At 32.0% G+C, this 27,180-nt stretch overlaps 2 protein-coding genes across 2 annotated transcripts in view; one reads left to right on the top strand and one right to left on the bottom strand.

Annotated features, from left to right (window-relative positions):
- Positions 1–26,083, bottom strand: part of LOC132941015 (uncharacterized) — a 41,220-nt gene extending 15,137 nt beyond the window's left edge. Inside the window, exons 1-8 of the mRNA XM_061008863.1 lie at positions 25,617–26,083; positions 23,563–23,665; positions 23,370–23,463; positions 14,574–15,026; positions 11,155–11,362; positions 9,108–10,854; positions 8,897–8,977; positions 8,716–8,826 (exon numbers count right to left, since the gene is read on the bottom strand). Of these exons, the coding sequence (XP_060864846.1) occupies positions 8,716–8,826; positions 8,897–8,977; positions 9,108–9,291 (376 nt within the window). The 5' untranslated portion in view covers positions 9,292–10,854; positions 11,155–11,362; positions 14,574–15,026; ... (1 more) ...; positions 23,563–23,665; positions 25,617–26,083. The remainder of the gene's footprint in view (positions 1–8,715; positions 8,827–8,896; positions 8,978–9,107; positions 10,855–11,154; positions 11,363–14,573; positions 15,027–23,369; positions 23,464–23,562; positions 23,666–25,616) is intronic.
- Positions 212–8,702, top strand: LOC132941016 (clavesin-2-like). Its single transcript, XM_061008864.1, has 6 exons — positions 212–585; positions 3,956–4,115; positions 4,272–4,524; positions 4,804–4,914; positions 6,800–6,902; positions 8,248–8,702. Exons 1-6 carry the CDS (start codon positions 426–428, stop codon positions 8,406–8,408), a joined length of 948 nt encoding a protein of 315 aa, XP_060864847.1. The 5' UTR covers positions 212–425; the 3' UTR covers positions 8,409–8,702.
- Positions 26,084–27,180: the final 1,097 nt, after the last annotated feature.

The raw sequence follows: 27,180 nt of genomic DNA, 5'->3' as shown, positions 1-27,180 counted from the left end.
AATATTGTCACGGACCCGTATATAATTGTTGCGTTAGTAACGCGTTAAACGGTGATATGACATTATTAACGACCGCGGTGGTTACAGTGGACAGCAATATTTTATAGCACAAGTACATGTTTTTATACAAGCATAGACACATAAATGTACACATATATATACGGCAACACGAAAACAGTGGAAGGCATACCGAAACCGTGTGCGTCTCCGATCGGTCTACAACCGAATACCCGTCCGTTATACCTACTGAAATTGTACACCTTACACACATATACACCCACACGTTGTGCCAACACCTGTTGCAGAGTCGTGCGTCGATGACAGCTTCACCGTAAGCGGACGATCTTCGTTATAAACACAAAAATAAATATCGTATCGCCGGTTCATTATTTATATTATAAATCACGCAACAATAATATCACGAAATGCAACGAGACGACGATAAGAATTGTAATGTCACAGCCGCTGTTGGGGCCGACGATCTGCAGACGACTGACGTGGACCGCAAACTGCAACCGTACGACGAAGAGGTAGACAAACTGATCGAGTGGTTGCGGGACACGCCACATTTGCCGAACATCACCGGTGAGCACGACGACCATAAACGGAAATTTGGTGAAATCACTGGGGAGACTGAGATTATAATGCTTATTACACATACATAGGTACTACAGTCGTACCCACACCCACCTATTAAAATGACACATCCCCCAAACTTTTTGGTGGTTCAATGAACTACTCTATTACAATGAATTACTACTCTCTACTTGAACATTTTAAAAGTATTGTAAACAAAAATTATTAATTCGTTACAGATTAATATTAAATTAGATGAAAATATTTTATATATTCTGCATAAACACCTATTCGTTAGTTACAATAATAAAATTAATTCATAAATGTAAACTATATTATTACGTATTTCGTCAAAAGCGGGACGGCACATCGACATTGTGTAAGACTGTGCTAAAAAAAACTGTTGATCTTTGAACATAAATATTAAATTTATGATCGTTCCTAGTTATTGAAAATTAATTTCACAATAAATTATGACAATTATTAGATATTTAGAACTTTTATAATAATTGTAAGAGACATGGAGCTAATATCTGTACCTAAAACATTCTAAAAACAGCAAATGTAACCATAAAAAAATTAGAACCTATGATTACACTTATCGAATTGCACAATATTGTTTTATTATCAAATACAATTTAAATATAAAATGTATTTGAAACAGTGTTCGAACTCGTAGTATGACTAGAATAAATTTAGCAAGTTACAGCAATCGCCAACCGGAACTAGTGTCTTACCATCATGAATCATTGCAATGTCATAAATTAACAAACGTTTATAATTCACACTTTTATAAAATGTATTTCGTACAATTTTTCTCAGTATATTATACTGTTTTTCATTTTAGATTCTGAGCGAAGCGATGAATGCATTGATTTTGTGTTTTTTTAATTTTTTTAATTTTTGTGTCTGTCATCACTGTTTGGGGCAGAAAACTGATACGATTTTCTTCAATAGTATCTTGTCCGATGGGAAAGTGAATTTAGATGGTATATTTAGGAGGTCAAAATTTAAAGTTCTCAGTAGTTTTCAAAAGCGCGGGGTAAACAACATAAAATTAGGGAAAACGGAAATTTTTACGCAAAATCGGTGTTTGAAAAAATCGATTTTGGTTTTCGGTGTAACTCTAAAAAAAATGACCGTATATGCATGAAAATTTCACTGGTTGTTTATATTAGCATTTTCTATACACGATAAAATATTCAAAACATTTTGATTTGTTTTGAACTGTTTACGGACATTTGTTATAAATATATTGTGAAACATGTTTATTTAAAAAAATATATTATGTAAAATGTAGGTACCTATGTTAATAAAAATCGATTATTTCACGTCCATCAATATTGTTTGTCGTCCTTTTAGTTTGTCAGCTATTTGACCTATTTAGAGTCAGACATTAGTACCACACCCGCTAAAAATGTAAAAGTCATCAACATTGTAACTCTATTAATCAATAGAAATAATGTTTAATTTCTGGTGCCAAACAAATATTATTTTATTATATGCATATAATATGTTAAAGTATTGAGTAGGCATGACCTTTTTGTCGTTGGTCACGAGAAACGCTTTAAAGAAACATCACCGATATTCTACCAAATTTATTTAGAAAAATACATCATACATATTTATTGTAATTAAATAAATTTCCAATTATTTTACTTGCAAAACTAATATTATTTAATCTTATTTTGTCTAACAACATTATTTTTATTAGGTAGGTATATAAGTATAGAAATTATTATAACTTAATATTTAAAAAAATATTATTTAGATATTAATAAAATAATATTTCTTATTACTGACAACTACTGACAAGTCAATAATATACATAGGTACTATTAAAAAAGTCTAATATTTTCAATGAATGTTATATTATCTTAAAGAACATAGGTACTCCATTCGTCATAACTCAAAACCAATAAATATTTCATGACATGGTTTTTATAATTTTTAAAATTGGATTAAAAATTATACTACCTTTTGTATTTGATATCGATAAGGGACAGATAGGCCACTGGGTCAGAGATGATTGTGTATCTATCTTGTCTATCCAGAGCGCCGTGTTATCGTTATTTTATTATTATTTATTGAAAAACGTTGAAAATATATTAATACCATGGGGATAAGTCACGTCGGAATTATATTTCTGTTCCGGAATTAAACCAAAAATATGGGGATAACACAAAACATAAATAATAGGATATTATACAGAAATAATGGTAACAAATTTGATTATCACACATCTTATAATCAAATTGTATTATCATATATCTTATCTTATCTGTTTATATATAAATAAGTGTACATTTTGAATAAATTTTATTACTTAAGATCCACCAAACTGATTTTGATAAAAATTTCAGGGCATATTAAGATTAATATGTGAATGGTTTCTGTGAAGTTTGTACGCTGTGCAATAAGTGGTTCCGGAGTTATGATATATATAATTGAATGTTTGTGTGTAGATTAGATCTCTGGGAAGAAGATCCTAGGCTAATTTAAAAATGGATAAATTTGGTGTTTTTATTAATCTGATTTTAGTATGGTTAGGTTAGGATTTTGTATTAATTGATTATATTAATCCACCATAGGTAGAATATGACAAACTTGGTATAACTTTTATATTTTAGAGTTAAATCATACACTTACGTGCAAACAGCATGGTGTCCGCGATCTACCGCAGGTAGATTGCCTACCTGATAATATACTGCTGCGAATCAGAATTTTTATTCTCGCCAACGGAAAAGTTAAGATTAATTTTAAACACCATACACCGAATATTAAATAACGAATTTAACAAAGGTTGAGTCATAGAGAGTTAGGTTAGAATTGGTACATTTAACATTTGCATAGGTATAGATTATAATTGCAATGTGCTATAATTATAAATATCGATATTGATATTTCCTAAGAGAAATTTGATTAAAATGTGCAAGACTCAACAGTCTAAGAGAATATTTTTGAACTTTTGGAACATACAGTACCGATAAAATTAAAAAAAATAATAAAAACTTCACAGCCACTAATGTCCTGTTTACCTAAATATAACGATAAACGTATAATATTTTGTGTAGACATTTCGTTATGGCTGTACAAAATAAATACTTCTAAAAGAGACACATTTCACTGGATCATTATTTTCCGAGACCTTACATTATAATGTATTATTTATACTTTTCTTTTAATGCTTAAACTAACACGTCGTGTAAAAGAGTAATGACATAATGAAAATTAATCAAGGCATCGACTACGTGGTTATTAGTCGGCATTATTTATAGTTATTCCTTTAATCTAATTTATAATTTATAATATTACAATATGTAATCTACTGCTTTTTCGATTTATAATTATTTAAAACCATTGTATGATTATCACACAGACCGAGCGTGGTTGCGGAACTGTTTTGTCGGACGAAAACTCCGGATAGAGAGGACAAAAGAATCATTGGACGGATATTTCTGCTGCAGGTCGCTGATCGACGAATTCTTCGGCGTCCGCGATCCGCTCGGAGATGACGTCCAGACGGCGATGCGAAAAACGTTAGTGTACAATAATATTGTTATCGACATCGTAAACTAAATTAATGATCTATTTGGAACTACGATTGATATGATTACGTGTGGGGGGAGCAATAGATGGTTTGAAAAAACATACGATGTGTTTGTCATTTTATTTATGATTATTTTGTGTCTCAGGTGGTTTGGGTTTTCGAGCAATTTGACAGACGAGGGTTACCAGGTCATAGTGACGAGAAACCTCACCGACGAAGATGTTCCTGGCAGGTATTTAGATCAGTGGACGAAATACTTTTACATGTGCATCGACTGGAACTTGAAGCGGGAGACGGTAAACGGCGTGATCATTATTTATGACATGGCCACGACGAACAAAAACGAATTACTCACCCAAGTGACCCCAAATTTTCTCAGGAAATCTTTACAGTGCTCGGTGAGTATCATTTAAGGCGTATTCGTATAGTATTTAAATATATCAGGTATAGCCGGTGCGAGGATATCGTAGTTACAAATATGTGGCTCGTTAAAAATAACGTACAAGTGTGGAAATCATAAACAATCAAAACAATTTTATTAAAAAAAATAAAGAGACTTTATCGTTAGATAAAAGTTTATAAAATGGATAGGTTGCGCTGTATATTGTAGTTGTCAGTCATGTTGTTCCTATAATCACATAAATCCGCATCATTAATAAATTATATTTTGTTTTCAGACATTTTTCCCGTACAAATTGATACAGGTCCACTTCATAAACGTACCGTCATACGCAGCCGTAGTGTTCAATATTTTAAAATCTCTGGTTCCCAAAAAAATCCAATCTCGTGTAAGTATTTTTACAGTGAATTATTTTAGCTATTTGTGTCAACTTTACTGCCACAATATAACAGCATACGTAATATTATACAGACGCATGAATATTTACTTTTAAATTCTGTACTCCAGGTTGGCCATTATAAATACCTTCCTATCAAATGAATAATGGTCTTAAACATTCTATAGAACTCGGCAGCGTGTTTGTTTAAAATGTTTTTATGTAAACGATGCCATTAAGTGATGATAATATTATTCGCTATACCAACTAAAATGTACTTACATTTAATAAAATACATTATAACTATACCTATTCAAGTATTTAATAGAAGTCGGTGAACGAGTATAGTGATGTTAAATTTCAGAATTTCTTAGAAGAAAATATGTCCAAAATCTCATATTTTAATAACAATATTAAAAAGTAATTCTTAAGGGGGTCGGAGCCGGTGCGTTTTTTGGTACAAAAACATGCCTTACAGGAAAAACTCTCACGCCCTGTATACAGTCGGATTTCGTTAATTTTTTTTTTTTTAATTTAAAAATAAAGAACATTTTGTAGATTGGATCAAAGCCCGATTTTAAAATTAAAATTATAGAAGCTGGAAGATGTATTTGAATAATGCACAATTTTTTGTTCTTTTTCAAACGTATTTGTCTAGTACTATTTAAAGTAAAATAAAAATTCAAGTTTTGATCCGACCTGCAAAAAATTTCAGATAAAAAAAAAATGACTAAAATTCGACATATTAACGAGGCGTGAGGTTTTTCCTGTAAAAGCATTTTTGTTATATGTAAATAGTGCTTCGATAATAGTTATCGAAGTCAATCACTGACTTGTTTCTGCGCGTGCATAAATATTTCTATCTGCGCGTGTAATTATAACTCACTCACACTAATATCGATTTAGATACTCACACACATGCACGTTCTGTGCGAGGCCTATACAACTTGTGAATTAAATTGTCTAAATTTTACTCCTTAATAAATGACCGGCACCGACACCCTTAAGGGGCCTCGCTACTGTCATCAATTCAAGACCTTAAGTTTTGATAAGATTTAAGTTTGTTTACGTTATCCATTTTTAATACTGAAGAAAAATTTTAACTCGATAGAAAATGGTCTATAGATCGTTCGGAACATTTTGTAAAAATGAAATCCTATATTATTGTGAACTACTGAACTGTAAAAATTGAAAACTTGAAAATATGAATTTTTTCAAATTAAAATTAAAAACGGAAAGTGTTTTGTAGGATCTACAAACATTTTTCTTATGAATTCAAATATTTTTTTCAGAATCAAAATCGACAACGTTAACTAATTTTACTTTTGTCAAAACAATAAGTCAGTTGTTGTAAAATTCGTATAGTGAATTTTAAATTGTTATCGAGTTATAAACATCTGCATGCGCGTACAAGAGAAGTACACGCATTGAATTTCACTCACACTAATAATAATTCACAAGTTATAAGTTATACATAGATCACGGGCGGCTAAGACGAGATTAGAAATTGCCTAGGTAATAATAACGAGGCCCCTTGATGTAATTTAATTATTGTCAAAAACAAATTAACTTCCCTAACATTGATTATATTATATTGCGTTTAGCCGTACAGGTAGTAGGTACCTATAATAGGCTATAGTGATCACTTACTAATTTTGCTAACTACATATATATCGTAGTGTTTCATTTTTCCCTTCTATAGTATATAAAGTACTATTGTACTAAGTATTAATAATACGATTGAACCCTATCGCGAAATCGTTTTTTCGTGTTAAATACAATTATGTGATAAGACTTTTGCACAAATAAAAACGTATTCATTCATGCCATTTGACATTCATTTACGATAATATATTGTTACATCTGAAAAGTGAAAACTATTCGTGTTTGATTTTAGATATTTATGCATAATAACCCATCGGATGTACTGCAACATATCAAAAAAGAATGCATTCCGTCAGATTTAGGAGGTTGTGATAAATCCATTAAAGAACTGGGCGGTGAGTATACATACATGTATTATATTATTTAATTTTATATTGCATTTTAATATTATAAAACAGGCATTATAGGTAACGGTGTAGCAGGAATCCACCTTAATTTAAATGATGCTGAAAGTGATCGACCTATTTTTTCGACAATTATTTGTTGGGTAACAATAAAACAACAAATATTTTGTAAAAATGTTTTAGCTAAATGAACATTATTAAATATTGATTTATCAAAAAAAGTTTTTACATTAAAAAGACATAAGGTTTGTAAAAAAGTGGGTAAGTTGATGTCGCTCTATCTCTGTCTGTCTGCTGAATTTCACTGAATGTTTATATTAGCATTTTCTATACAAGATAAAATTTTGAAAATAATTTGACTCATTTTAAGCTGTTTACGGACATTGTCAGTTTTCAATTTTTTTAGTTTTTTTTTCTATAAATATCAATAAAATTGTATTTATTAGGTAAAAAAGAGTGAAAATTTAATGCAGGGCTCCTGATATATTGTTACAATAGCAGTGGAAAAATATTAAAAATACTTAGCCACAATTTTTTTTTATAAGCATTTAAAGTTCAAATTTTGACAAAATGTAATAATTATTTTGTAGTTAAAAATTTATAAAATGTTCAACTTTTAAAGCCAAGGATTGAAAATTCAAAACAAGGGTTCACATAAATAGGTGAATATATAAATTACTTCACAATTATATCGTCAAATATACTTGGTAATATCATAAGCTGACCGTTTTCGCTCAGAATCGTTTTTTCTTATACAATGATAATATTATATCATTGAATTCAAATGTAACACCATCCATGACAGTGACCCACTTGTCACCTAATGTACAGCAGAGCGACATCCACTTACCCATGTTTTTTTTTTAGAAACTGCCCTTCAAGCAATGGGAAATCGCGATTGACTCTTATATCACATTTTATTTAATAATACGCCATAAACGTACAAAGTCTTAAGGATGAGCTCCAGTTTGTGGGTCAGTAAAATGTTCACAGTAATTAACAGCTTTATGGATAAATCAAATTTGCTCAAAGTTGCGAGTAGGTACCTAAGCTTTTCATTCGTCACTGTAGACAGCGGTCCCTAGGTCTATGTATTTCTGCCATATTTATGGATAAAATGGTTCACTTTTAGAAACTCTAATAGTGTGATAGTTGTAGTTAGCGATTGAAAGAATATCTTCAAAAAAAGTTGTAGATAACAACAACATTAAGTACGGTAGGTATCTAGCTTACAAGACCGGTACCGAATTGTTATGTAAACTTATTTTATGTTGCAAACTTATAACCTCGTCCGATATTACCATTAATCTATACGGTTTGAACGATTTATCCTCAGAACTCTGCAAGGAGAACATCGTAGCGGAAAGAGAAATGTTCATGAATGGAATATTTTCGTTGAAAGCGGACATGGACAAAAAGCCGAAAGACACGAACAGCAACGAACAATCGGAGCTCTTTGGATTTGACGGAAATTTCAAGCAATTGAATATCGATTGAAAAATATATTTTCCAACAATCAAAGCATTATTTCAACTACTTATACACACTTAAAAAAAAAAATCAATACATTTTCATATAAAAACTGTATTCAGCAAAATAAATTATGTATTTTTTTTTATGATTCAAAGACTTATTACCTTATGGCTTATATAATTGAATTTTCACAAAATGTTTATATCATATAGTATACTGTTTGATTCATATTTTTTTTTTAAATATATAAACACAATTTCCGTATTATTATGAGTTATGACTCTTTTTCAGCTATTAATAGACATTAAAAGTTTTGAAGAAATATACTTACAATCCTGATATATTATCCATAATTTCTCCTTAGTCTCGTCATAAACCGGGGTCTTCACGTTGTTCGCCTTCACATATCGCTTACTCGCCTGCACTAAGCCACCACGTATACCTAATAAATAAGATTATTATATATATATATATATGTATATACATTTTTTTTTTAATAATAATATACTAACCATTCTCGAACATCAACAACATGTCGAAATCGTGTAATAACTGAAGTTTCTGCCCCGTGAACTTTAGCATTGCATCGAAACCTAAGTCAGGGGACGGTGAAATAGTGGACGGCGTCCAGGTTATATGCCCGCATACATATGTCGCGGAAGTTTTTAAACACGTCACCTATCAACAACATGTCGATTTTCAAGTATATATCGCTATACTCACCCAACGTCGTACAGCCGAAGTGGTCCCAGACAAACTTCGCGTGGTCAAACTCCTTCTCCTTAATCCCGGTCTCCGTCAACGTACTATAAAAATCTCGCTTCCTCGGTAATCTCGTCTCCTCCAACCGCCCCCAACTATCTGTGTATTCGTACGGGTACATCCCTTTACGAATCACGAGCGGCATATCTCCGTTGACAAAATGTGTGGCTGTCTCACGGAAGTTCTCCCGTCAGATGATTATGATCTCTAACCTTTTCGCCCCCAGCTAAACTACATTTACATAAATTACACAAATTACACTCTTGATGTGTTTTTTCTTCACCCTCAGTCATTTTTATCGGTATATTAGTCTTCAACAATTCTTCAATTTTCAGGGCCTCCTCAACTACCGTTTCTACAAAATGTTTCGCCACGTCCGTCTCGTTTTCACTACCTCTATGTTTTACCGGCCCTGACGGTATCTCATACTCCTCCAATAATTCCGCTGGTACGTCGTCGCTCGCTTTCACCAAAAATGCATTACTCATCGCCTCGTGTTTATGAATAATTGTAGTGTTTCCCCCTTTTTTCTCCTCCGTCTTCATCAATATCGTTTCAAAATCCGCGTATATCGCGAAGAGGTGCGATCTCTGTGTCTTCTTCCACGCCTTAAACTCTACACACTCCCCCTCCTTGGGCATCTCCGGTAGAATAGGCATGTGCACCCCGCAAATCAGTTTATGTTACTCCAACGCCTCTTGTCCGTTCAACTTGTACTTCAAATTCCGGTTGTCAAAACTCGTAAAACATCTTTTGCAAAACACGACACTCTCCTTATGTCCTGTTTTCTGCGCACGTACCAACCGGGAAAAATTCGAAATATATACATAATGCGACCCGTTGTCGTCTGCTACCAACAACAGATCGAAATGGGTGACTTTCTCCTCATCGGATAAACGTAACGGGTACACCTCGTATGTAGGATATTTCCTCGGCGGCTGGAACTTTTTTTCAAGTCCGTAAACATTTACAGACACCTTTTTATTGTTTTTCTCAAATTTAGAGATATCAGATAAAGGTGTGGGGGACGTAATACCCTCAAAATTATATTTCCCTTCGTGCTGTGTGTAATTTTCACCAACACGACATACCGACGCCCCCATCACGTGCTTCGCCAGAATTGCCCACTTAAAACACTGTTGGTCTACGTTTTGCGGGTTGATAGTGCCCCGTTTGTCATCAATAAACGCTGGTAGTTTTGTATATGATACACCCATTGGTGTATATTTATACACACTCACCAACAATCCGTCTATAGTATCCAATTTAAATCCACTTCCTCTACTCATATATGTTTCCTCTTCTCCAATTATCTTCATAAACGCTCTCTCTATAATACCCGTAATATCCGACTCCATAACAATTTCAACTGCCGATGTTTTAAAAGCCCTATTCTCCGACGAATTGGGCACGTTTGGGCGGCTATACGTAGCCTCAAGTTTTAAATTAAATTTAATCGGACCTTGTAGCACACGTATTTTCAATAATTCCATTAGATCGGGCTTAAGTAAGTGGAGAAAACCTGTATAATTGAGAACATTGGCAATATTTCGGGCATAATGCCACACAATTTTCCTACCCATCGATGACGAGATTTCTTTGAACCAGCGGGACTGCATCAAATTCAACCTAACCTTTTTAGCGTTAGCAGCCAACACAGTGTTGGCGGATGAAACGCGTTTCCCGTTAGCGGTAACGGTGTAAGAATCTTTAAAAAAAAAAAAAAAACTAATATTAATATCTAATTAAATGTGGTATCGAATCTATTAGAAATCTAATTAACTTCACAACTAATAAATACAATCTAATGAAACAACTATTTAAAAAAAAATCTTTTTAACTTGCGACATATAAATAAAAATAAAAATAATTTAAGGGGACGTATTTCAAAAATCTATTTTAAATCTTATGAAAATATTTCCCAAAAAAAAAATTTTTTAATAATCTGCGGTGGAAAAATCAGCAAGTCTTTTAAAAATCTAATTCAGATAAATTAAATAAAACTAACCTGTATCCTCAAATTCGTCCATGGCTTCCATACACATTTCGTCTTCGGTTAACATGTTCGAGCCACCGGCCGGGACATCAGGTACGAAAATTTGTGACGCTATCTGGACCTGTTAAGCTGGAGCAAACTGAACGACTCTGCTGTGCCGGTTGTGCGATGATCGGTGCAGCGAGTATAGGCCTCAAATGAGCCGGAACGTTGAAGATACCTTGAGAAAAATAATAGATATTAAATTAATATTGAAAAATAATATGATAACATATCTGATAATAACCAGATGACTGCGCATGCGCTGATATATTGATTAGTATGTGCACAATAATATGTTGTGTGTACGGTAATATGGTATGCATACGATAATATGTGTTGGTCAGCGGGGTCAGGTCGGGATATAACTTAGTGCATTTCATATTAACTAATATTCATACAGCTATATACGTTAAGAATCATTGGAAAAGTACATCAGGTCTGTGGGCTAGTGAGATAAAGCTCGGGGGTCGAGGGTTCGAATCTCACCTATCTTTTTTTCAATATTTATTTAATGAAAACAATTTTACAATATGCACAATAATATGGTATATGTACAACAATATGGTATCATATGATTGTTAGGTAAGAGACTGATAACTCTGTGTTGTACGCATGCACTACATAGATAATATAAGAATGGATAGGACATAAGAACTTATCACATGAAACTTTAGTGATACTATTTTTATCTTGGTGGTATTAAGAGTAATTCTCAATAATTTCTTAAATCCGGTCATATTTTTGACTCAAACCATCATCGAGTAAATAATTAATTAAAGTAAATTATTTTTATTTTTATTCGTTTCGGTGATAAACAAAGCATTAGAAATTAAAATCCCATTTTTAGCGGTTTTTCGTAATTTGTCGGTGGGTTTTCCCGTGGCATTAAATAACTATTGAGAAAATCAAAAAATGACCTCTCTTAAGTACCATCTTGATCCAATTTTCCAAAAGATAAGATACGATAATATGTTGAAATCAAAGCACTCCTGGTAGACATTTTGTATATGTACAGGATAATAAAAAAAAAATAAACACCATTGTAAAACTACTAGATCCCTCACTCCGTTCAGAATCTAAAATTGTCCTGGGATGCGCCCGGAAGTATTAATCGACGGTGTTATGAATGTAAGTACCTACGTACTAGCTACACATATATTATAATCTATACTAACTATAAAAGCAAGTCCAGATTTTATGTTACGGATTGGCTCCGAAACGGCTTGACCGATTTGGCTGATTCTTTTTTTGTTATGTTCGTAACTGTCAGGACAAAATTGTTGTGAAAGAAAATTTTAGGAAAATCTACCGGAAAAGTAAGAAATCTGGATGTCAAAAATACAACAGTGGCGCCATATGTACAGGAAAAAAATAAACTAAATAATAATATATTTTTATTTATTGTAAGTTTGTTTGGTTATGATTGTTGTAGTTTTAGTTTTTAATTTTGAAGAATTTTATTAAAATAAAAAGAGGAAATCAAACCTTGTCCGCTCCACAAATGGTGCCAAGAGGATGCGCTTATCTATGAACAATATAAATGAAGATGAAATTCATTAAATGTCTATTCAGCGATGCCAACTAGGTGTTATTAATCTGGATTTAGCTAAAGTCTAAGAAATAAGAAAAGAAGGCTAAGTATTCAGGCTTTGATTGGAGATATGCCCATTGTTTGTCCATTTTGTCCTGCGCTGAAATTCAAATCAGAAACTCTTTCAATGTGTTGCCCTATCTATACTATAAAAGCAAGTTCCGATTTTTTGTAACGCATACAAATCCACACCGTTCAACGTATCGTCACCAAATGTTTTATTGTTAGGTATACCTGAAAGTCTGCTGAAGGTTTTAGTACCGCTTTAGTAAATACAAAATTAGTTTAAAGTTATTGAAAAATTATGAAACAAAGCTAATCTACTGACGTATTTGCATGGTGTGTTTCGGAGGTTCTTCACACTAGCACCATCTATTATTCTATAGGGAATTTTATATCAACCTAAATATGACCCAGTCTTATTGCAGGTCGGCAACTAGTATAACTCTATCATATTTTCAAATATCAGTTTTCTTGAATTGTTCGAGCAACAACATGTCCAAGTTGAACATTGAAAACGTGAAGTTGTATTATAGTGTAAGTGAGTTTATGTCAAATATGGATCTTAAAATTTATTATATTTTCAATACAAAACTAAATAAACGATGCATTTCAATTGAACATTTTATTTATAGCGAATCCAACCACTTGAAAACCGGGTCTTTTCGTTTTCGGTGTACTAACAGAAAAATGTACTGAGAGTGTTTTAGTAAATTTTAGCCTCGATAAAATATTATCTTTTTCAAATAAAAATAATACACATAATCACAAACCAACTACTGATTATAATTTAGCCGTTCAGTGTGTTAGGTCTGCCGTCTCAAAGGAAAGCTGAAGAAGACTTACATGCAAGACCAAATAAGATAATACGTAAGGAGGTAATAGTTCATAATAACATTAAATTATTGAGAAAATCGGCCTATAGGATTCGTAAAAAACATTTTCCCAAAATTCTCATAACTATTAATGAAGTGTTTGTCCAACTGTTTCAAACTCGAGTCGATATTAAAACTTATAAATAGGGCTCGGTTTTATATGTAAATATATATTTTCTCTGCGACATGATAAACTAATTTCGGCAAGTAATAAATTTGTTTCACAAGATTTTTGATAAAACGAGCTATATTTGATTTTACATATTTTTACATATTTTGTCATAAATACATGTTATTACATAATTCACAACTATTCAATTTGTTCTCACATATTTAGACAATTATACTGTTTTAATGTCTTTTCTTCAGAGTTCAGAATTATTGAAAGGTTATCATGACTATATATTATATCGACGATCTTTTGAATTCGAAAATTTTAAAGTCCATGTTGTTATTATTATAACTGTAATCAAGATAATTAGATAACTAAATAAATAAATAATTTTTATTACATTTTTGTTTATTATTAATTATTATAAACATTTTACGACAAAATCGGCGAACTTTTGGATTCGAAAATTTAAAAATGAATGTTATTAATTGTAATCAATATAATATTAAAATTATTATTATCATTTTTTTTTTTTTTTTGATAATACATATTTTGAATTCTTTAGCACATATTTTTGTTGTATAAATACATACTTTGGTTATACAAATACATATAAATCCGAGCCCTACTTATAAGGAACAATTTTGTTTCGTCAATCGAGAAAAACAAATTATTTTGTTTACGTATACTAAAAACTTAAAACATCTCTGTGAATCTGAAAACGTTTTTGGCGATGGAACATATAGTTACGCTCCTAATCATTTTTATCAATTATATACAATACACATCTTCAAACATACTTATTACATACCTATAGTATATTATGTATTTTTGACATCAAAATCTGAAGATCAATATAATATTTGTATGTGGTTAGAAATAAAAAAATTGTGTCTTTCTTTAATAGGTAAAATTATTAATGTATACAAATTTCATTCAGATTTTGAAAAAGCCGCTCATAACGCAGTTATTAATTCATTTCCGGGTTGTCACTTGATGTGTTGCCAGTTTCATTTAGCGCAATGTTGGTTTAGACGAATCTAAAAAAATAAAATATTGGTAAGAGAATATGGTACCAATTCCGAACTTGGTGTTTGGCTTAAACATTTTTTCGGTTTACCATATTTATCATCCAATGATGGTTTTATAGAACTTATGTCAATTGCCCCAAAAACTCAAAAAAACATTGAATTTACAGATTATATATTTGATACATATATTACAGAGGATGCTATTTTTCCTCCTTATTTATGGGCAAGGAAACCTGGAAATTATCCAAACACAACAAATGGAGCCGAATCATTCCAACACATATTATAATTCTCAATTTTATTAATCACATCCAAATGTATATCAAGTAATTAATGTGTTACAATAAATTCAAGTAGAAACTAATACAAAATGCAATGCTATAAATAAAAATAATTACAATATTCGACGAAAAGTTATATAGAAAAACAAGAATATTTAAAAACATGCTTGGATAAGTATATGTCAAGTGAAATTAAGGTTTTAGAGTATATACAACGTATAGGAGTAAAATTTCCAGGAAAAAAATTTAATAAACAAAAAACAAAGATATTTTTTAAAAAATTAATAAAATCATTTCAATTTTTAATTACACGCGCTCACACAAAAAAAAATCCAGTTTTAATCATATCCGTGGAATTTACAGACAGTCCCAAGTCTATCAAAATGAGAGGAAAAATGGATTGATAAAATTCAGCATCCCAGGATATTAAAAAAACGGTCACCCAAACACATTGCAATTTTTAAAAATTCGCCCAAACGCATTACGCCCAAATGTACGTGCTGAATATACGCACGTAAATGGAATCGTTGTGTCGAATGTACTGAGTACTCTGAAACTACTCATCCAATTTTCTTGATTTTTTTTTTTAAATGAAAGAGTACATCGCGGGCCAGGCTATAGGCTTAATTTCAAGGTAATTTTGTAATTACCCACCGCTGTGTGGTCCACCTACCTGTCTGGTTTATTCATACCTTGACTGAAATATAATTCATAAATATTTATAAAATAAACAAATCTTATACACACCTGCACGAGTAACAGCCCCACTATTTGCAAACAACTATCCACGGTGGCGGAGTACGCGGGAAACGGCTAGTATTATATATTTTATAGTTTTGATATAGGTATGAGTATCCCATATTGGTCATTCAATATTTAATCAAGCACACAAATTGTGCAGTAATTTAATGTACCTACTATTTACTACTCTAGGCACAGAATTGTTCATCGACAATGTTAGTATGTATATTTATTATTTAACTAAGCACACAAATCGTGTAAGTTAGTTCCTATGAGTAAATAGCCTATATTGGTGGTTAAATATGTAATTAAACACACAACCCGCGAGTATTGTATCTAATCTAGGTAAAATTGGTACAAAACCGTTCATCGATGGCGTTATGAATGTCATTATGTGCATTAATTATGTGTATTGATAGGTAAGTTATCTACCTACTATGAGCAGCATGTATGGGTCATTCAAATTTAATTAAGAACACAAACTATGTATCCATTACAACATTACAAGAATTAAATTAAATCATTTGAGAAAGAAATTGTTAAATTTTGTCTAAGATCATCTCGAAAATGGTCCATGGTTAGACGCCAATACGTCATGTTCGAAAAAAAAAATTCAGAGGCATTGTAAACACACTACTCAGCCATTCTAAATTTTTGTTTTTAAACATGTAAAAGAAATGCATTATCTTCAGGTTACCCACAAATTAATAATTTTATATCGGGATCTAAATGAACCCAAAGACGGAAAATACAGTCTGTGCGACGGCTGCACATCAAGCCGGGTTGACGCGTGTAGGTATGTGCATGCGCTGAAGGCTGCCTACAAGTGTCAGATCGTGTGTGACTTAACTCGTCACTGCTGACCTGTCGATAACCCTGTAGGAGGGGGTGAGTGGACTGTATAGAGGGTTATGTTTGAGAGTAAGAAACGTAAGGTATGAGGTGATGAATAAAGGCTATTCAACAAGAACAATATTTACGATATGAAAGGGTATGATATACAATTTATTATAATATGCTGCAAATAGATAACTTAATACTAGTGTTAGTAGATACTAATACTACGATCACACATCGATCGGCATAATTCAATGACAACGAATAAATAAGAACGTCGCGTAGGACGAGTAATAATTACAATGACAAAATAAGCAAACAAATGATAACGGTGTGTACGACCTGATACGACGGCAAGTGATAACACGGTGATGTGGTTGTCCCGGAACGGTTACGACCAGCTGGAGGTAGGCAGGACTGCGACAATGCTCCGAACGTCGCCTGCGACGAATAACACGACAACTCGTTCACGTGCGACTGATGGTCGACCGGTGGAGTGGAGGTAGTTTAAATAACTGACCGACGTCGTGTGCGAAAGAGTACTTATGGTTGACGAAGTAACTCAAAATCGTCACGCGTGGACGTGCGTTGGCACGGTATGAACGGCAACAAAAAGACGGTTTTACGCCACGGTTCGCACTGCGTTGAAACGGACGGGCGGAACACGTGGTACACGGGTACGTGGATGAGCAGGGCTCGAATCACACACTTAACGGTCGAACGACAGAAGCCACTACAATATTTATGGCTCGCGACACGGGCGGTTGAAACGATGCAACCGGGTGCACAGCGCACGATAGCAAACAATAACACGACGGCTACGACACGGTTCGCACTGCGTTAGAAACGGACGGGCGGAACACGCGGTATGTGGACGAGCAGGGCTCAAGTCACACAAAGATCGGACGAGCGACAAAGGTCGCTAAAACCATTGTCGTATCGCGACACGGACGGTCGAGACGAAAAGAAAAAAACTAGTACAACGCCGGAGCTCGGATGCTCGACGTAAAACAAAAAAAAATGGCGTATAAACGGCGACGACGCACCGGGTCGTGGAAAAGACATAAAAACACTATAGAACGCCAAGACGACGGCTGAGTAACGACAGACACGGCGGTGGCGGGTGTCGGCGACCAACGGCTAGACCGCGACAGTACCCGTCCCCTCCTCATAGTACAAAGTTCGGTTCGCGTAGATTTCGTCGGCGGAGCAGCAGGGTGACAAACATTGCTACAAATTCGGATCGCATGCAGCGCGCCGGATTTGAAATTTGATTGTATTTCCAACACAGTCATTATATTTAGTTCCTCATGTGTGACTTCACTAGAAATTTTATGCGCCGCGAAAAATAAACTTTCTGGACAAAGAAGTGCGCCATGCGAGAAAAAATTCTATATTGAATACAATTGAAGATTTGATGCATACTTTACTATTTACGTCCGATCCATAAATATATCATCCTTGCCAAATGTACAGGAATTTTCAGTGGACGTTAAGATAAATTATTAATAATTCCAGAATAAAATACCAATGATGATAGTATAATTAATTTAAATCAATCATTAGCAGAAATCGATTTGTCTACTTAAGCTATTTCATAATAAACAATTTGTGTAAATTACAAAAACAGCCCAATCCTTACATGAGATATCAAGTGAATATCCAATATTATAAACATATGAACTTCAAACGCTCATAAAAATTAAATTTTATTTGCTTGTGGACATTCTTTTATTGATAAAGATAAACGAACTTATGATTAATCTTGTACTACATTTTCAAATCTTAGATTTAAAAAGAAAATTTTTTATAAATTCTGAACTCAAAATAATTTGCTAATTTTTGTGATTTTTCCGTATTTTGTCAAGATTTGAACTTTAAATGCGTATAAAAAAAAACTGTCACTAAGGATTTTTAATATTTTTCAAATGTCATTGTAACAATAAAATATTAGGAACCTTGTATTAAATTTTCTTTTATTGGCCTTAAACCCGGTAAATTGTGTTTATTAAGAAATAAAATGTATGTATATACCTACTCAGGAAAAGAACATAAAAACAGTAGTTAAATACATTTTTTTGGATTCCCCCCTTGAGTAAATCCTGGTGGCGCCACTGTTACGATCATATAGTGTACCTAGTACATAGGTAATTCTACGATATTGTGATTATTATGTTTCTTCAAGTAAACGTTGTGTCTGTGGCTCATATAGATTTTGTTATAATTATTGATATTACCTATGTATAAAAAAAAAAAACAAACAGACTCACACATTGACTTAAATAATATGCACCCAACGCGTAAGCAATTCTTTTGCACAGAAATTTACAAAATTACGTTGTTTCTCATAAACAAATATTGCAACTAATTTACACTTGATTTAACTTGATTACATATAATATTTAAATTATTTTCATCAGACACAAATATTTGTTTTGGCCAAAAAGGTAGGTATAGACCAATAATAAAAAATATGAAATTATTATTGTATGAAAAAATATTTCTGATCGTATATTATACCTGTATATATAATACAGTTATGACGACTAAGATAATTAGATAAGAAAAACTTGGCAAAACCATTTAACATGGTGCCCGTTTAAGTCAAAATAATAATTATTTTATTCATTTTGCACCATGCTTATAATGTGAAATATAACGTAGGTACCTATTAAAACAGCTGATTGCATAAAAAAAAGGTACGTGGAAAGCTCATAGATGGTAGGCCGAAACAAAATACTTTTGAAAAATTTAAAATTATTATTAATTAATATTAAATAATTTGATGATTTATCAAACTAAAAAACAATTGAAAATTTGATTTTGTAGGTCATGCAATAAACATTAATCGTAATTATTATAAAGTTTTCGTAATTACTTATTTAGCAACAGTTCCTTAAACGCGGTACTCGGATTCGGGTTAAAAAAAGCAGTGATCCGCTGTTTGACATAAAAAAATAATCCACGACGGCTTTGATTGTCACGAGCGAATCAAACGTTTGTCAGAGTTTGTCGGGGCAAAGTAAATATCAATTAATTTTTCAGTCATCAAATCATTAAGCACTAAGGTTGGACGTATACAAAATAAATGTATAAAACAATACTTGAACAGGTGACGAAAAGCACATCCAACCGCCGCGCCCTTCAGCGGTGAGCACCGAGCACGCCAATTTGCCCGTGTACTTGTCTGTAGTGTACTACGCAATGTCACGAGTGTTAAATTAAAACGAGAAATCAAAATATAAAAAGCGAAAAATATTACTATACATTTATAACAGGCTGATCAAACGATTTGAAAAAATAACTTGGTATTCAGATTAAACTGTTTTAGTATAGTATAATTTTGGAAACGTATTGACTTTTGACAGTGTTTTTTTTTCAAATACAATGTTATAGTTATAGTAAGATAATGTTGTTAGAATGATGGTAAAAACAAAGTAATAACTAAATTCATAATGGCATTTTTTTCCATGATGCATGTGATGGTGTAAAAAGCCATAACCAGGACCCAAAGTTGGAAAACTAAAAAAAAAATAAGTTCCATACATGAAAATAGATAACACGTCTATATAGCTAACAGCACTGTTTAAATTAATTATGATGTCAAAGACAAGATATTTAAAATTTAGTTTATTAGTTATTACTTATTACTATATTACTTACATTAATTTATTGTAAAGGAAGATCACCCAAGAAACTAATTTGTTTGTTAAGTTTGTTAATTTCTTTCTTACCTAAGTATAAAAATAATTTTAACAAGTTAAGTAATAAAGGGGTTTCAAAATAAGTCATTCATTTTTTAAAGTATAAAAATCATGATTAAAAAATGTTAATTAGAAGTAAGTTATATAAGCGGGAACAAATTTTGAAACACTTAGTATAGTTATAGTTAATAAATCGATTAAACTACTAGTTACGTGACTTCATTAATAGTTTGTCAATGTTTGTAGTGATTATGAACCATTTTTAACTTGAAGTGTTAAAAATAATAAAAAAGTATTAATAACGGATAATTTGACATCGTATAACAATAAGTTTTATACAGCTGGTCTTAACTCTTATACAGACAATACAGAGTCTTCCAAAATCCAAATTCCCTATGACAAAAATTATGGCATAACAGTGCTAGTTTTTACGTGACCATCGCAGTTTTGCCCTACAAGATTTGAAAGACCCTGTATTATAGATTCTGAGCGTAGCGATAAATGTATTGATTTTACAATGATGTGTGTCTGTGTAGTATACGATAAGTAGTCGAAATGATGCTTCGATTTTCAACTTCAGTATCTTTTTCGAAAGAAAAGTAAATCTAGTTGGAGCATTTGGGTGATCAAAATTTAAAATTCACTGTAATTTTTAAAAGCGACGGAAAAACAATAAAAAATTAAGGAAAAACGGGAATCGGTTTTTGACAAAATATATTGATTTTAGTTTTTGGTATAGGTAACTCATAAAAAAATTACCGTAGAATGTAGATATATGAAATTTTCACAGAATATTTATATTTTCCATACATTATACAATTAATATTATATTTATATTTTATTTTATTGAGTTGAGCTATTCATAAGTAGTACGTAAATCCACAAACATTTTTTATGAGCGTCAGAACTTAGATTTTGACAAAAATCGTGAAAATCATAAAAATTTGAAATATTATTTTAAATTAGAAATTCATAAAAACTTTTCTTTTTTAAAATTTACACCATCTGTTTATTTATCATTTTCTATCCTTGGTAAAATTTCCAAAAGTATTTTGACTCGTTTTAAGCTGATAACGGTCATTTTCAACTTTCAATTTTTTTCTATCAATGTCAATAAAAGTTTATTGGTTAGGTCAAAAAGCTGGAAAATTGAAGACAAGGTTCCTCCAAGAATAACGATTTTAGCTATTTTATTGTGATTTAAAAATATTATTCGTGGGTACTTACTATACATACTCGAAACTTTAGAGCATACTAGCTGATCCCGTGCACTTCATTGCCCGTTAAATGTACCAACTCTATATGGCTCAAACTTTGTTCAATCCGTTGTTTAATATTCGGTGTACGGTGTTCAAAATTTATCTTAACTTTTCTGTTGCCTAGAATAAAAATTCTGATTCGCAGCAGTATATTATCAGGTAGGCAAACTATAGATTGAACCTGCGGTAGATCGCGGACCCAGTGCGGTTTGTACGTAAGTGTATGATTTAACTCTAAAGTATCAAAGTTATATCAAGTTTATTTTGATATAATACGGTGGATTAATGTAATCAATTAATACATAATCCTAACCTAACCTAACCGTACTAAATGTCAACGAAGACCAAATTTAACACTTTTTAAATTAACCTATCTTCTTTCCAGAGATCTGCACACAAATATTAATTTATATATAATATAGGCTATAGCTGATCCTGCGCACTTTGTGGCCCGTAAAAAATGACAACTCTTAAACAAATTGTGATTGTTCAACTCCTTTTTGGTGTAACTCACTGCAGTAAGTGCAACTCAGCCACCCTGGTAGGCAATGTGTGAAAATTCGATTTGGTGCATGCTTGTACCTGATCTGTTCGATTAACCAATAGCAACCAATAATAAATAAATACTATTTCTATTAACTATTTCTCCTATAACCAATAACAACCATTTATAAACAAATATTTCTATCGTATATCTCAAAATCCCTGTTTGAGCACTTCTATTAATTGATCGTAGCGTGATGGTATATAGCCTTTAGCCTTCCTCGATGAATGAACTATCCAACAAAAAAATAATTTTTCAATTCAAACCAATATAGACCCTTACAGCCTCTTACAGCTCTTTTTTAGTATTAAAAAGTAACCTATGTTTTTCTCAGTGTCTAAACTATCTATGTACCAAATTTCATTTAAATCGGTCCAGTAGTTTCGGAGCCTATTCAATACAAACAATCAAATCTTTCCTCTTTATAATATTAGTATAGATATATTGACAAAAAATAATAATACATATCAACAAACATGCGCAAGTAACCAATAGGAACCAATATAATATATACATTATACCATAATACACTATTATTATTTTAATCTGCAACAATACATTTTTTAATATTTAGTTTATCTTTTCTGGACAGATGGCGCCACTATTGTATTTTTGACATCCAAATATCCTACTTTTCCGGTGGATTTTCCTAAAATTTTCTTTCGTAAAAACCTTCTTCTGGCAATAACGAGCATCAAAAAATTTGAGCCAAATCGGACCAGCCGTTCTCGATTTATTAGTTAACATACATTTTCACGCTCCACTTTTATATTTATATAAATATAGATTATAACATTTTAAAATGCAATTTTTTTGACAAAAATTAATTTAACTTACTGTAATACTAATTTGTTATATTAAAATAAATATGATTTTATATCATTGTATTCAAATTTAACACATCCATTAAAGTGACTCCCTAGACACCCAGGATTGTACAGCAGGGCGTTACCCACTTACCCGCTTTTAATTTTACAAAACACACAATCAAAAACGAATATTTTTCTAAAAATGTTGACAACTTGACGTTTGTACGTGTTAAAAAAAAAAAAAATCCTTAGACAAAAACTGGGGTTACAAATACAAACATCAATTTTTTTTCCTCCAAAATGGTGATAGAGAGCATTTTAAAATCCTGACGTGTGGGATTTGCTGTGGATGGGCGCTAATGGTCTCGTCCAAATGTTGTAACGCCAGCAAAGCGAGTTACCATAGTTAGAGTGTTGGGCCACTGGGCCACGGGCGTCGTGAATGCCGCTGCGGGTAGCATCGTCAACCATCGACAACCTGTTCGAGGCTTCAAACTGTTATGAGAAAGGATCGATGAGAAAGCGGTTGGGTTTTTGACTCTGCTCAATTGTAATTTGTAAGTACAATATCAAATCTAGGTGCACAATTTATACCTATCGTATAGGTACTATATTATCGTCACGGGTGTTGGTCATCGTCTGTCCGAAAAACACGTGTCCAAATGGTTTTTTTAAATTCTTGTATACCTGTAACACACTATCAAACAAGAATAAAATCGTTTGAAAAAACCCGTTTTGCTTAAACATTATACTAAATTATTATAGGAACCACGTAATATTTAAATAAAAATTAACTCCAACTGCCGGTATGTGTTTGAAATATTTTCCATAATACGTTGTTAGGTTATTTGTTAAATTTTTGTCGATATCTGTTCCATAGATTTGTAATGAATTTTGCCTTTTAGTATCGTAACACGATTCGTAAACAGTAAATTGTACACAACATTATATCAAGATGATATTATATATAATATATTTATATCGTTGAAAATGAAATGAAAACAATTTTCTAAAACTGCTAAAGTTAAATAAGAATACATTATTAAATTCAAAAATAAATTTAATTTACAATTTTTTTAATAGATTGAAAGGTACCATCAAATAATACCCTAAAAAATTAAAATAATATTACGGAAATAAAAATAAGAGCTTTATAAAAAAAAAGTTGTGATTGTAAAGTTTAAAATGGTAATGGAAAATGCTGAACGACCTATAGAGGCTATAATAAAGGGTATAATTTTGCGAGCTGCAATCACTCATAATAATAACTTATAACGATATTGGTATCTTCAAGCCAAGCGAGTTAATGTTATTTTATTTTTTTAACATTTGATTTAAGTTATTTAGTTTTCCCAAACCTATAACTTCTAACACTAACCTAAAATACAAAATAGTAAAATAATTTAGGTACTCCATAGACTTCAGATCCAATTGTAAATGTGTGACAATTGCAAGGTTTCTACTATGAGACCAAATCATTGTTACTCTAAAACTACTGTCGTTTGATTTTGCCGCAGTAGTTCCAAAATGGTGCAGTACATTTTATAATACAGTATTTATATTTTAGCCGCTCAATTATTGAACACTGCAAATCACAAATTGAGAGGATGTCAGCGCACTATTTTTTTCTCTCTCTGGCCCACACGCAACATATACAAAACGTATTAACGCAGAATCATTTTTTCTATGTTTTGAAGTAATCTTAGAGTAAAATCACTCATCACAAAAAAAAATAGAGAATAATATTTTTGAAGGAATGACATAACGATTTTATTGTTATTTGACTTTGTATTCGACTTTCAAAATAAACAAAAAAATGTTGTTAATTTAAATGATGTATGTTTAAATAGTTTTGAGACAATATTTAGACAAATCAATATGTCATTCCTTCAAAAATATCATTCTCTATCTTTTTTGTAATGGGTGATTTTACTCTAAGATTAATTAAAAACATAGAAGAAATGATTCTGCGTAAATGGGTATCGTCGATGTTGCGCGTGGGCCAGAGAGAGAAAACAAATAGTGCACTGACATCCTCTTAAATTAAATCTCATCTTACGCATAATCGTAATCATACACCTAATGGCTAATTATTTTCAGCTCAGGAAATTCGAATACCGTACTTCAAGACATCGTCCTATTTTTATACCCTGCACTGTGTACATTGCACACCCGTAATAATAATATATGCGCAGTGTGTACCTATGTATATATACGTGACGTGGTAAAAACGTTCAATACCTCATCGAACCCATTAAACCCATCTGGATCCTGCAGTCAGGCGTGTGCGAAAAGGATGACATTCGAATATATACATAATATTATATTATATTGTCAGGTAATTTATACAGTTTTAGAATCCCACTTTTCCTATGGCTCGTGCGCAGTACGGTTTTTTGTTTTTTTTTTTTTTTTTGTAGGCACGCCAGTGAGTTATAGTTTCGTACGTGTACTATATAGGAGAAATAAGTTGGGGAAAAATAACGATTCGGATTCTGTAACAAAAACTCGTTAGGTATATTAGATAATGCCGTAAAAACCACTCAACATTACCTATATAAAAGTAAACGCGTAAATAACACGACAGACTATAGGTACGTAGTCACATTTTCATACAGATTTAAAACCCGAGGAGATATTATACATACTGCAGCTAGTATCGATTGTTTCCGGTGTAGGTACGACTATACAGGAATTGGACTGGAAACACCACGGGTTTATATTTCCGCATCGAATGCCAGCTTGCTTCGTTTTCCGTATATAAATCATCACTTCACACCGGCGACGGCCGTATGCGAACGACTTATGTCATCAATATAATATAATAATAATAGTGATAATAATATGATATGACGTGTCGACACCCTAACACGTATATATAGGTGCACGCAATACCAGAGAATATTACTGAACGACGTACGAACAACGACAACGCGTAAAAAATATGTGAAATATATATTATTTTAGTGATAGCGAATAAAATAAATTGAAACTCTTTTTTCGGTGTATATAACTTCGATTGATATATATGTATGCAACATTATTATACTCTACGATTTTTGCCGTCCTCGTTTTAATTACGAATAATGGGCGTTTTAAATGTCGACAGTGATTGACACGCTGCAGCGTGAGTACCAATATGTATATATAACTTTATAGTAGCTTTATAACTGTATGTATGTATAAATATTAAATAGGTGTACATAAAAAAATATATATCAATTATTTAAAAATAATGCCCAACAAACGACAACGCGTGCGTAGGACTGCGAACGTTTTTCATTGTGGAGCTGAACGATACCCATCGATTTCCCTTGACGCGATCACTGGTATTTGTGTGATTTATTATACAACTATATCGACTCAAAGTATCATAAAATAGCATAATTACACTATGATTTAGCCTTTGTTTTAGTCTATAGTGTCGATTAAATTCAAATTACAATGATTTTGATCTAAAACAATATACAGGGTGATTCAGCGATCGTATTGCAACCACTTTTTATACTATTTTAACATAGTCTTATTCAAATACTTTGATTTTTTAAGTCATTCAAAAAAAAAAAGGATTATTTAGTTTGCTAATTGTTTCTAAGCATTTTTTTAATAAATTGTTCGGCCAAGGTTTCATAATATTTATCGATACCCGAATTTAATGAATTCAATAAATAACGCATGTATTATTAATTTCTTGCTAAAACTATAGAATTCTGATGACAACATTTTGTTGTGATAAAATAAAACATTAAAATGCAGGTAACTTTTTCTAAGATCTTCATACAATGTTTTTTACGTAGACTGATTTGTCTTGAAAAATACTATGAATTATCTATTTTAATTTTTTTTTTTCGGTCAGGTATCATATTTTAATATATACGAGTGAACGCATATATTATATGCATCAATGGCCTGTCAATTTAATTTGTCATTGACGCATATTATGTTCAAACTATGGCAATGAAAGGGCTGGAATAGGTTGTGAATCACGCTGCAGTACGCTTACAGGGTGGTATACGTTTCACTTTGTTCGTTTTGTGCTTATTATAGTTTTTGTTTTTTTAAAAGTGGAATTGTAATTGTTTGAATTTTATAACACTATTTCACTCAAATAAGACGAAGTCCACGGAGCACTGTGTGTGCCCCGCCGACGGGTAGAACAATAGCAACGCGTATAATAATAATAATAATAATAAACTTAGCTCTGAAAGTCTG

This window comes from Metopolophium dirhodum, chromosome 3 (assembly GCF_019925205.1).
Source record: "Metopolophium dirhodum isolate CAU chromosome 3, ASM1992520v1, whole genome shotgun sequence".
NCBI lineage: Eukaryota > Metazoa > Arthropoda > Insecta > Hemiptera > Aphididae > Metopolophium > Metopolophium dirhodum.
The sequence above is the reverse complement of the archived record's forward strand: the minus strand, read 5'-3'. Positions and strand labels throughout refer to the sequence as shown.